At 43.2% G+C, this 12,720-nt stretch overlaps 1 protein-coding gene across 1 annotated transcript in view; it reads right to left on the bottom strand.

Annotated features, from left to right (window-relative positions):
- Positions 1–12,720, bottom strand: part of RHOJ (ras homolog family member J) — a 90,676-nt gene that overhangs the window by 11,340 nt on the left and 66,616 nt on the right. Inside the window, exons 2-3 of the mRNA XM_081228871.1 lie at positions 10,385–10,443; positions 245–409 (exon numbers count right to left, since the gene is read on the bottom strand). Of these exons, the coding sequence (XP_081084997.1) occupies positions 245–409; positions 10,385–10,443 (224 nt within the window). The remainder of the gene's footprint in view (positions 1–244; positions 410–10,384; positions 10,444–12,720) is intronic.

The raw sequence follows: 12,720 nt of genomic DNA, 5'->3' as shown, positions 1-12,720 counted from the left end.
GAGAGATTAATTTTTAAAGGCCCCATCAGAACTTCCTGTTTCGTATTAAATAGCTTTATTGTCTTTTCAACCATGGGCTAAACAATCATTCAGTTCTTAATAAAGGCTGTTCATAGGATTAATGTATCTGAGACACTCTTCTATAGTGTTTGATAGAATAGGACGTTCAGGAGTTGCGAAAGGGTCTTTTCTTTTTCACAAACCCTCCACCGACCGACCCTCCCTGCCATGCCCGCCTTCGAACCTGGGTCCCTATGAGGACGTAAGGCACGTGAGGCATGCAGTCCTTCAGCTCCGGGACCCACTCCTCCTGGACGTTGTGATAAGAGGCAGGATTTACGACGGAGAAGCAGATCAAAAACACATCCGTGTTGGGGTAGGAGAGCGGCCTCAGCTGGTTGTAATCCTCCTGCGGGAAGAGCAAAGAGTTTGTGCGTTTGTACAGCCGGGGTGAGGTGTGGCCACGTGGTTCCAGGGAGTGCCTCGGGAAAGACTCCACCGCCGTGCCCTTCGACCCCATTCCTTTCCTGACCCTGGAATCTGGTGGTTCCCTATATTACAAGAAGGAAAGGAGCCATCAATCCGGAAAACACCTGTTTGTTCTGTATAAAGATTATGAATTGCCTCTGTTTAAGATGAACTATAAAAAAAAAAACCTAAAAAAATTTTTTTTTCGGTACGCGGGCCTTTCACTGCTGTGGCCTCTCCTGTTGTGGAGCACAGGCTCTGGACGCGCAGGCTCAGCGGCCATGGCTCACGGGCCCAGCCGCTCCGTGGCATGTGGGATCTTCCAGAACCGGGGCACCAACCCCTGTCCCCTGCATCTGCAGGCGGACTCTCAACCACTGCGCCACCAGGGAAGCCCTAAAATTTTTTTGAAAATAGCTTTAGTGAGGTAATTTACATACCATGAAGTTCATCCATTTAATGTGTATAACTCAGAAAGAATGATTGCAATTCTCCTGTCCCTTGGGAATTGTGTTGTATTGAATATGGATTTAAATTACTGGGCCATTGGCCAAGGCACAGAAATTCTCTCCTTATATAATTAAAAAAATTGCATTGAAATTTAATTTAGAATAAGCTAACTCGAATGCAAAGCAGAGTTGTTTCCAAGGCATACACCACAATATTTGAAGAAATATATTGTCTGAGGGTTTAGAGTTAAGAATTTGGGGATTTGTTTCTAAATCTACCTAAAAGCCATACTGTGGCCTAATAAATAAAATGCTAGATTAATGACTTTTCCCCAAAGACTTTTCAGACCAGAATATGCTCTAGTTGAAGAGTTCCTGTTTGCATAAGATGTTTATGTATATGCTGTTTTAGTGGGAGATGACAGAGACAAAGAAAAACATTGGATCATCTCAACTTTGGGAAAATGTCAGCAAGTACCTTTTATTGTATGTAAAATGTTTTAGGAGGTTCCGAGGTAAAATCTGCTATTTCATTAGAAGGTTTAATCTATTTTCATAGAATTTGGTGACACATAAGCCCAAAGTAACTTTATGTGTGTGTATACTTTACATGTATATACTATGTATACACACATGTTCTCACATACCACAATATGACAAAATGTTCATACACATTATGTGTAATTTATATACATATACACACTACATACAGGCACACATTATACATACATACATAGGTGCAATCAAATCTATATGTTCACACTTATACATGTGTACATAGACATGGGCAACATATCAATTCATTTATTAGGGTCTGTCCTTACTACTCTTCCTAACACTTAAAAAAGTTACAAAATTTATATATGCTCTTTGGAAAAATTTAAACATTACGGAAGTACATAGAGTAGAAGTAAAACTTTGTTCCCATCCTGCACTTGATCTCTAAGAGTTTTTCCTCTCTTCCCAGAGGAAGCAGCTATATAACAGTATCCTTCTGAACTTTTAATATTTATTTACGTATATAACATACACATGTTTATTTTAAAAAGGAATTGATTATATAGCTCATATTGTTGTGACACTTGTTTTTTTCAACTTAATAGGTCATGGATATTTAAAAATATTGACCTCACTATCTTTCTGTTGACCCTAATAGTGTCTTTATAAAAAGGGGGTGCACACAGCTACGTACATGTATGCCCCTTCCAAGGGGAGGAAGCCCCTTGGAATGTCAAGGGTGGTCATCTCTGGTTGGTAGCCATGCATTTATCTATCATTTACTCAAGGTGCCCAGCACACAGAGACTCAGTATGCATGGCTGGCACTATTACTGCTTCTAATACTAGCAAAATCTTAGCAGAATTCAATGCAAGCTGGCAAGGATGATGAAAAATCCTAAAATCCTAAAAAGTGAACTAAAAGAACACACAAAAATATCAGTCATTGTGGTTGAGTACATTGCTTAAAAACTGATTGGGCCAGGCCTACAATTGTATCTCAGTCAAGTTGTGCCCATGGCTATGTGTGTGTGTGTGTGTTTGCCTGTGTGCCGGGGGTGGGAGTGTGGGAGGGGACAGCTTGTCTCTTGTCAGTGACTCTTCCTCTTTCCACAGCTAGCCCTGAAAGCCAAATCTGTCCCACAGTCTCTCTGCCTCTCTCCTTTCTCTCTGGGACTTTCTCTCTCACAGTAGCTGTGAAGCCCACAAGCCAAGAACCCTCCTTCCCAGCCCATAATCTACAGCTGTTCATGATACCACCTGCTCCCTGCCACTTCATCCTCTCATCTGCATTGTCATAAATGGAGTAGGGGCCGTGCTTTTTTTTTCTCATGCCCCACTTGTACTCTGTCCATAGCAAATATTCCATAAATGCTGTTGACTGATTTTGATGACACCCGGTCTGCAGTGACCTGCAGATGAACACATGGTTTTTCTGTCTATCATTTACTGCAGTAGTTTTCATTAGAATCATCCAGGGAGCTTGAAAAACATCCTGATGCCCTGCTAACCAACTACCTGCCTCTACCTTCGCTACTCTGGGACCAGTGAAATCAGAATCTCTGGAGAGTGGGCTTGGGTATCTGGGTATTCTGATTTCATTGGTCTGAGGTTGGTGTGGAGTTGAGAACAACTGATTTACATCATCTTCACTGTCAACAGAGGATGTATCAGGGCCTTATGACTAAGGGCCAGGCACTCTTTCAAGCTCTTACATGCATTATCTAGTTGAATCCTCACACTAGCACTGAAAAGATGGTACCGTCAACATCTGAGTTTCATAGAAGAGGAAGTTAAGGTTTAGAGAAATTCAGCACTGGACCAATGTTACAGAGCTATGAAGCACCAGGATGGGGGTATTTAGCCTGAATCCAGCTCTAGCTCTTAATTGTGACCACACGATTTGCTTCAGCCCGGAATTTTAAGGGACAGATTAAGCATTTTCTTGAAAAGTCAGTTATCCAGGAATCTTAATATGGATTCATGCTTTACCCAAGGATCTAGGAAAAGAAATGTTAGAGACCATGGGGTGGGTATAGTATCTATTTCTACAGAGCTATAGAGAGGCGTATCTCTAGGCCTGCATCTACCAGAAATTACCACCAGATGGCAGCAGACACTGTATATTTAAAACCTCAAAGCTTAAAAAAGCACAAATGAGAGAAATGTCAGAACTAGATAAGTTGGGTCACAACTAGATAAGCAAATAACTGGTAGTCTGAAAAGATCATGTTTACTTGATTCTTTACCTAGAAGCTCTCAAAGGAATTCTGCTCACATTATGGAAAAGTTAGGAAGACCCCTGGTTGCCGGATTAACTGTAGGTGGGTAGGTGAAAAGAGTTTGGTTTTTCAATAATTTACCCTCCTGGTAGGTCCAGCTGAGTGACTTCTGACTGTGTCCTTCATTGGGCTTTATCCTGCTCTGTATTCTGGATCTCTCTTCTGTGGAAACCTTAGTCCTGCTGTATAATTCCATTTAAAAAGATTTATTAATTGCCTACTGAATGTCTAGCATACAGCATTCAAGATGCTATATGAACTATATAAGGTGAAAAGAATTGGCAAGCTAGTGGGGGAAAAAATGAAAATATGGGAAACCATTCGATTTATGTGAAAATGAGACAGGTGAAGTTTCTCTTGCTTTTAGTAAGCTCTCTGATAATAGAATAATGTAGAATAGTTATTTGACTGAATTGGGAAAATACAATTTCAAGGCTGGAAGAGGTCTTAGAGGTCAGTTAGTGCAGTGGCTCCCAAAGTAGGGTCCCGACCCGCAGCATGGGCATCACCTGCGAGCTTGTTAGGGATGCACATTCCCCGGTGCCACCCAGCCTTCCTGAAGCTGAGGCTCTGGGGGAGGAGTTGCTCCACCTGTGTCCTAACAAGTTCTCCAGGTGACTGTCATAGCTCAAGTCTAGACACTGAATGATTTAATCAGGACTACAGAGCAAACGTACCTCTAAAGAAGGCTCACACCTAGGCTGGTCGGGCTCGTTTCAGCCCCCATTTGCCACTGGCTGCAGCTATGACACACGGCAGTGGGTTCAGGATTAATAAAAGTATGTATATGTATAACTGATTAAATTTGTTATAAAGCAAAAAATTTAAAAATAAATAAATAAATAAATAAATAAATTTTTAAAAAAAAGTATAGCTGGTTAACTAAATCAAATAATATTCATAGTAAAAATCCATGTTACAGAAAAGTATTTTATGATATAGGGAAATGCTCATAACATAGAATTAATTTGAAAGATGTTTTGAAACAGATTATAGAGTTTGATCTATTTTTGAGGAATAGAGAGTATGTGAAGGTCACCATGAGACTTGTGCATACATGTGTTTCCAACCACTGTTAGCGTTGATCTTTGAAAATATTATTTTAGGCAATTCGCCCCAAAATTATATTTAAATTATGTAATTACTCTTTAATCAGAAAAAACCCAATAAATGCTCTATTGGGGGTGATTTAAAAAAAAAAAAAAGTAAGTGTCCCCTCAGACTGAGGCCTGGGTGCTGGGAGTTTGGGGGACTTGAATTTGTACCAGCTGATAACTCGGGTGATTTTGTTTTTGCAGTGGGGCACGTTTTGGGTCTTGGTTGGATGCGTACATGTTGAGATGATATAAAGGGGCTCTGAGGATTGGGTCAGTGGTTTATTTTGTGTTTGAGGCCCCTTCCAATGTTGAAACCGAGAATGGAAGACTATAAGAGTGACTCAAAGGGGGCTTCAAGGGCTAAAGTGGACAAAGAGGCCGGGGAGGGGATGGGGGTGGAGGGAAGGGTGGGATTTGGGCAAGGTAGGCTTTTGAGTGCTTTCCACCCAACTTCACTCCAAAGGCAGGAGAGTGTTTGGTCTGAAGGCAATCTGGTGTTCTGGGGTAACTATGGGTGATTATCAAACAAGAAAAGTTCAGGGACAGCCTCAGCCTCAGCCTCAGACAGGCTGAACACCTTGGGCTCAAAATATGCCTGGAATAGCCGCATCATGATGGCACAGGTGGTGAGCAAGTGAAATCATTAGACCAGCCCTTCTCAAACTTTATGCATATTTGAATCACCTGGGGATCTTGTTCAAATGCAGATTCTTATTCAGCAGCGGGCCTGGGATGAAGTCTGAGAATTTGCATTTGTAACCGGTTTCCAGGTGGTGCTGATACTGCTGGTCCGGGGACCACACTTTGAGAGGCTAGGAGCGTTGCACGGAGCATCCCCTCCACCACTCCCCACCCCCATACCTATGTTAAATTGGAAATGGAATTCTGCTTCCAAGCCCTGTTGGTTTAATGGTATTTACCCCAGATTTTCAACACATTCTCACTTTCATATTCTCCCATAAGTACACTCATATCTGTCAGGCTTGGTTTGGAAAATGTGGACAGCACACATAGGGCAGGAGTGCAGCATAGTGTTTAAGAACATGGGCTAGGGAGACATTCTCTGGGTTCAAATCCAGATGGCCTATTGGGTCAGCCGATAGCAAGGAGGAAGGCTCCTGTCCTTCCAGGTTGGCCCTGGGTTGGCATTAATGAACCCCAGGTGTACTTGCCTCCCTGCCTGGTCCTTATGTCTCTCTCTTCAGCCCTTGCGGGGGCAGGGGGCAGGGAGAGGGGAGGAGAAGGGTTTCGGAATCCAGGACAGGTGAAGACGCGTGGTGTGCAGCCCTGGCTGAGTGAGGGGTACAGCTGATGGCCTTCCTGCTTCCCGACTTTGGTGGTCACCGGTGACAGCTGGGCTGCTGTGGTTTCTCAGTGACAGACACCATTCTGTGCTCGACCGCCAGCAGACGGCCCCCGATCCAGCAGTGCTCGTGTGCAGAGAACTCAGGGGTTTATCCTGCGGAGAAGCCAGGCTCCTGACACCAGGAGATTCTCATTCCTCCCTGGTTCTGCTGCTAATCGCCACTTTTGCAAATGTTGCTTTTGAGATACGTCCATCCTGGAGTTTGGCCTGAGAGGCCACAATCACAGCGGGGTTTTACCCACATTGCTCCTGGAGGCCAGGGCCCACGAGAGAAAGAGACAAGGTGTCTTAGTACCGGGACTGGTTCCAGTCTAGGTGGTCGGCTGAGGGGTGGGAGGATGCCTGGTTCAAGGCCGTGACCTGGGAAACGCCCCTCTCCCACTTTGGCATTCCTTAGCCGGCCAGTGCCCAGGCTTGCGGCGGTATCCCCCCCACAGCTTCCTGCTCTCCCTCGTGACACGCTCTAAAGAAACTGGCCTGCAAGCACATCGTTTAAAAGTCGGCTCTCAGACTCTGTATTCAAGCCAAAGATCTGAGCTCTAGAAATCCCTTTCAGAGAGACTCTCCATAATGCACTTAGGAGGGGCAAGAGTCGCACAGGCTGGGTTGGCAGGACCTAAATAGATCTGGTTTATAGACCAGGCCTTACTGCCTCCCCAGTGTGAGCTGAGAGGGTAACATGCCGAGTCACCCTGTACAAAACCCCCTCACTTCATTGTCTAACCGACTGTTTGGAATTCTACCCAGCAGATGAACCAGAGTTCTGAAGGCTCTTTGTCTTCAAAAGACTCCACTCAAAGTCCAAGTATCAGTTTGTTTCAGGGGCTTGGGGAGAGAGCTAATGTTTAATAGCAGCTGCCACGTGCTGGCAGTGTTTGCACGTGACTTCATTATAACCTGCCTTCAGCAGATGCTTGGCTGGCTCGTGCAGTGCTGCAAGCGTGTCTCAGGCGAGGCTGGCGGGGCTACAGTGATGCCTGAGGTGACTAGGTGGCGAAGTGGAGGGAAACAGGTCGAATGATTTTGTCCAGGGCTGACTTTGAGGGTAGAAATAACGAGTTCCTATCAGTTTATCTTTCCGAACACATGTGCTTCTTGAAGTTGTTTTTGTTAACTCTGAGCCACAGTTAGCTCAGGACAAAGATGAGGGGCACTGCTCCTTGATTTGTTCATGTGAGAAAATCTAATTATTCACAGCAAGATGGAACCCTATAGCCAGGTTCAGAGACTTATTTCTTTTTTTGTGGCTCAGGGATTAATCAATTGGTTTTAAGATCGCCATACTTCCTTGTTAGTAACTCTCACCAGATGAGTAATTTTGAATTAGTTATAGATCTTCCTTGGCCATGTGACCTCATCAACATTTGTTAGAATATAACTGCGGAGGCTAGGTTATCCTCCCTGAGGCTGGGAATGGAAATGTTGGGACAGTGCTTCTAAATTAAATTTGTCACAAAGCCTTATTGGCAGAGTCCTAGAACCATGGGAATCAACATGGGTAATGGTTATTTTCCACCACGTCCTCCTAACATTAGGAACAATGTTGCAACCACCAACGACTCCGAGGGTCATGATTCTTACATTTTAATGTGCATACGAATCACCTGGAGATCTTCTTCAAATGCATTTTCAGATTCAGTAGGCTGGGGACGGAGCCTGAGATTCTGCATTTTTCATAAGGTCCCTGGCAATGCTGCTGGTTGGTGGACCAGACTCTGAGTGGTAAGGTTCTAGAACCGTGGTTCTCAAAGTATGGTATACAGACCAGCAGCAGCATCACTGGGAAACCTGTCAGAAATGTAAGTATTAATACTTAGGCACCATCCCAGACGTATAGAATCAGCAACACTGTAGGTGGGGCCCAGTGACTGGGTTTTAACAAGCCCTACAGGTGATTCTGATCCCTGCTCAAGCTTGAGAACCACTGTTCCACAAAATGAATTATTCATAGGTGTCATCCTTCAGTGGAATGCATTCCAATACCTAACAGTCCTTTACTGCTGAGAGGTCTCCCTTAGGTCTAGCCTCAAATTGTTTTGCTTAATTATTCCAGTTCTTTTAGGCATTCTCAAGGTCATTTTTAAAGGTCCTAATCATCGCATTGTAGTCCTATAAGGAGCTTTAAGATGTGTTCTGATTGCTTTTCCCCATGCTTTACATTCCCCTATGAACCTTGTCCACCTCTGGGCTTTCGAAGTAGCTGGAGGAAAGCATTAAAGTGAAAGTTAAATTGAAGAAATATCTGTAACCCATTTGTTGTTATATTCTATCGGTGCTCATCACTTTCTTCTGTGTCAGAGATTTGGGTCAATTTGGAGTTTAAAGGTATTTTTTCCTCTGCCTTAGAGTCTCAACTCCTATACTAGTATTATTAAATTTTTCTAAGGACAGAGCAGTGGGAAAGAATAATTAAACTGCTTTTATGCAGTTTTATTGGATTCAAAATTAAATAGAGGCCAGGGAGGCTGTTCTGGGGGCAATTAACGCACAGAAGCAAACAATTGTGGTGGATTGCTATAGAACTGGGGAGAACTGGGTGGGCACAAGGGGCACAGAGAACATTTTTAGAAGGCAAGGGAAACAGAAAGAGGTTTCAGAATCAGGCAATAATCCTTGCTGTATTGAATTTTTCAAACTGGATTACATTAGTAAAATATGATTATGGAGGAAAAGGGTGTAAACTCTTTTTTCAGGCTGTGAGTCCCTGATGGATGGGGACACCCCAATGACTGTGTGATTGAATGAGGGTAGGCAACTCTAGCCCGAAGAGTAAGCTCCCTCTATTGCTGGAATGATTTCTGGTGGAGGGGCAGTCAAGCATGAGCTGCACTGAAGCCCTGTACCTTAGCTCAAAAGATCCAAATCACCTTTACAATCTGGTCATCTGTGGGCATCCTTTTCTAGTCGTGTGTCTCGGTATTGATGTGAGAGGTCTCCTCCACTCTCCAGTTCCTGAGAGTAGTTGGCTAAAACACCCATCAGCCAGCGAGGGGAAACTGGAGGCTTTTAGGAGCCTTGAGTCTGGTGCTAGATTTTCCAAGTTCTCCATTGCCTGGGCCTGTCCAACATCTGACTTTGATGTTCCACAGACATTTATACAGTGGTTCTTGCAAATGCACACAGAAATCCTAAAGAGAATTTTATTTATTATGATTTTGTTTTTTTAGTATAGAGGTATCAAATTGAGCAAAAAGACATATCTCCAGATAATTGTGAAAAAAATCTAGACAAATGCATAACTACAAATAACAATTACCAGGAAACTCACAGTGGGAATAAGCATGGTCTAATGTTCGCTCCAAAGGACTTAAGATGTGTGAATTTGGACAGACTGGACAACCCGCTGATTTTGACCTAAATAAATGACCCAGGATGTATGGTACCAAAATCTCTGTCAAAGAAATTGGGCCATAACCATCAGTTGCTTAACCACTTCCCCTGTAGCCCATGAACTTGTAACATTAGAAGCTTTTTTGTAGTGGAGTGTGGGATGCAAGGAAAAAAAGATAAAGTGGCATTTTCACCCAAGCAGAGCATGTGCTAACTGATTAAGCACTGAGGGTTCCAGTCTATTGCCTTATTGTTATTGTTTGGCCAGGTTCTCCAACTTGAAGAAATATTTCTGACAGAATGAGCATATTTCAGGAATCTTGGAGAATTTAGAGTTAATCCCAGTTATTCAGGGGTTGACCCTCACTTTGGGAAAACATCCAGGATCCTGGATTTTCTTCCTTCTAACACTTAATCCATCTTCTTCCTACTCCTTGATCCCCATCCCCTATCTCTTTTTGTACCTTTCCACAGCTTGTTAGGCAATTCAAATAAAGAGCAGGCAAAGAATATAACATGAAAAAAAATAATGGGTGAAACTAAAATTTATGAAATTGACTCAGTAATCCTGGATCTGGAATTGGTATGGGTAGGAAGAAATTGGAACTCTTGGCCAAATATGTTATTTTGGTTAGTGATGGTCATCAATCAATAAATGAATGGTTATTTGCCTATCAACACCTTGAATCCTACAATGATTTAGTTTTTTGTAATTAAAAATATTTTTAAGATATTCAAAATATTTTGGTTGTCATTTAGATAGACAATAAATTTGCCCCAAGTGATCAGAGGAGGTAATATCTGTACCATTAGTCCCCATATGCCTAGCCAAATGGATCATTCTTCCTGCCCCGGCCCCCCAAACTCTTAATGAATCAAGGTAAGAAAAATGTACCTGTCCTGCGGTGTCATACAGTCCGAGCAAGTGTTGCTTGCCTCCCACTGTCACAGTAACTAGGGGAGAAGAGAAAAAAGGAAAGTCTGTAAATGCAAGCTTCAATCAGGAGTCTTCACGTTTCTCTATGCCAGCATCTCCTTGGGCAGCAAAGACAAGCATATGCCTCCCCCGTGTATATTCTGAACCCAGTTGACAGCATGCTTGCCAAATGAAAGGCAACCTTGGGCTGCAGTGAGAGCAGATGGGCTGAGCCAAGTCCAAATTTCTCAACCGAGGTGAATACTATTGGTGCCACTAGGGCACTCTGCAGGCTGTTCATGGATCCTGATTAGGCCCTGTAATATCAAGCTCCTGAAGGAAAAGGATGCTGGACTCTTTCTTGGTTAGTTTATTTTCTTCTTTCATTTGGTTTGAGCCACCTTTCGGGATATAGACACGTGTAGGCAAACTTTCTGTTAGAAATCTCTCAGCTTTTATTTGTCATCAAAATGTTAAAAGAGCCTGAAAACAAAGGATATTAACCCACATGCCTATGTTATAGTCTATAAGGCAAAGCTAATAATGAAATGCGAAGGGCTTAACATTTATTTCAAGAAGTGTTTTTATTAAATATCTCTGTGCTTTAGCTCAACTGATTCATTACAGTTTGAACCTTAGTTGCAGAAAGAGGTGTTGTATATGGGTTTCATCTCACATACCTGAAGGGCATATACAGAGTGAAAAGTAGAGTTTGATTTACTCAGCAGGCTTATTGCCTTGCCAAGCAACGATGTCCAAAAGTGAGAGGTAATAGAGGGATACCAGCTGCTCTTTACATGGCTGGAAATGAAATAAAGTCTCAACTTGAAACTAAACTGAGATCGAACAAATCGAAGCAAGAGTAATATGATTCTCTTGGTGAATGGAAAGAGCAGATTTAAATTTCCACAAAAATTTAATCTCTTTTTGGAAAAAGAAAGTAAAATATGAAGGAGAATGTGATTTTTCCTAGTTGATTAAAAAATGTACAAATGCAGGGATTCACATTCACTATCTTATAATAACCTATAATGAAATATTATCAGAAAAAATAACTGAATCACTATATTGTACCCCTAAAACTAACACGTTATTGTGAGTCAACTATATTTCAATACAAATGTGCAAGTCCAACATAAAAATGATTTTTGATTTCTCCTACCATTAGCTGTGCAGGAAACGAAAGATAAATGGAATAGCAACCTTTTATAACCATATCCCTAAAATATGCCGGCCAAATTCTCTAGTCTGCTGCTCCAAGCTGCTGCTTTGGCACTGATCTGACTTTTATTTGTTTTCAGGTTCAGGGCCTACATGTATGCAGAGTGCTTCTTAATGGCTCTTTCTTTGAAAAGCACTTGTTTAAAAGCACTGCCTTCCCAGACACTGGGAACAAGTTTTCTAATCTACTCAGATCAACGTGTGTTCAGCTTGATAACATGGCAGCAACTGCACAGATGAGCTTTTACGTGTGTGTTTTTAAGGGGTGAACCCAGCTCCATCCAATGCTAGTGACAACACCGAAGAGGGGCGTCTAAACATTTTTACTTCCTTTCATAAGCCAGGCTAGCAATGGAAATGAAGGTGAGATGGCGCAGCCCCGATCTCTTCGTCCTGTTATATTTTCCTCTTCCTGCACACTTGGAGCCCAGTCAGATGTTCCTAAAATCTGCCTAAGTTGTTTCTTTAATGGCTAATTCACCACCTAGACATGGATCAGCAGTGAAGGGAAGAAAGCCAGCCATTACAACATGGAATTTCCTGCCTCTAGTGAGCCCAGTACTTACAGGTTAGGGGCAGCTGTTCTGGAGACCCCCTTGGGTGGTCCCCCGACTTAGAGGCCCAGGGCCATCTGTGGAGTGAGTACTAGAAGCTGACTCACCCTCACGGCCCCACTGGGCACTGCAGAATTTCCAAAGCGATGGCTCTGACCTTTGTCACTGAAGCCCTGAAGCTCTTGTTTGAGTTTTCTCAGAGAACAAACATTCCTTCCAGCCTGCTTTTCCTCAGGCCTCACCCTATTCTCGCTTGGCAGCTCTGACTGCAGAGAATTGTTCCAGGCCTGAGGCGAGTGCCAGCCTGGGAAGGGTGGCCGTCAGGCTAAGAGTCTGAGCCCAGCCTTCCCTTCCCTCTGTCCTTCCCTTCCTCAAGAGTTTATTGGGTTCTGGGACTGCCCTCAGTGTTGGGAGCGTAAAGACCAGATACAACTCGTCCTGTCACGGAGCGTGGAGGGGAGGGTACAAGGCAGTGCAGTGAGCACTATGCTGGCGGCAGTGTGGATGGGTGGGGGAGCATGCAGAAGGGGCACCACTGCA

This window comes from Mesoplodon bidens, assembly GCF_964165515.1.
Source record: "Mesoplodon bidens genome assembly, chromosome: 3".
Taxonomy (NCBI): Eukaryota; Metazoa; Chordata; class Mammalia; order Artiodactyla; family Ziphiidae; genus Mesoplodon; species Mesoplodon bidens.
The sequence above is the reverse complement of the archived record's forward strand: the minus strand, read 5'-3'. Positions and strand labels throughout refer to the sequence as shown.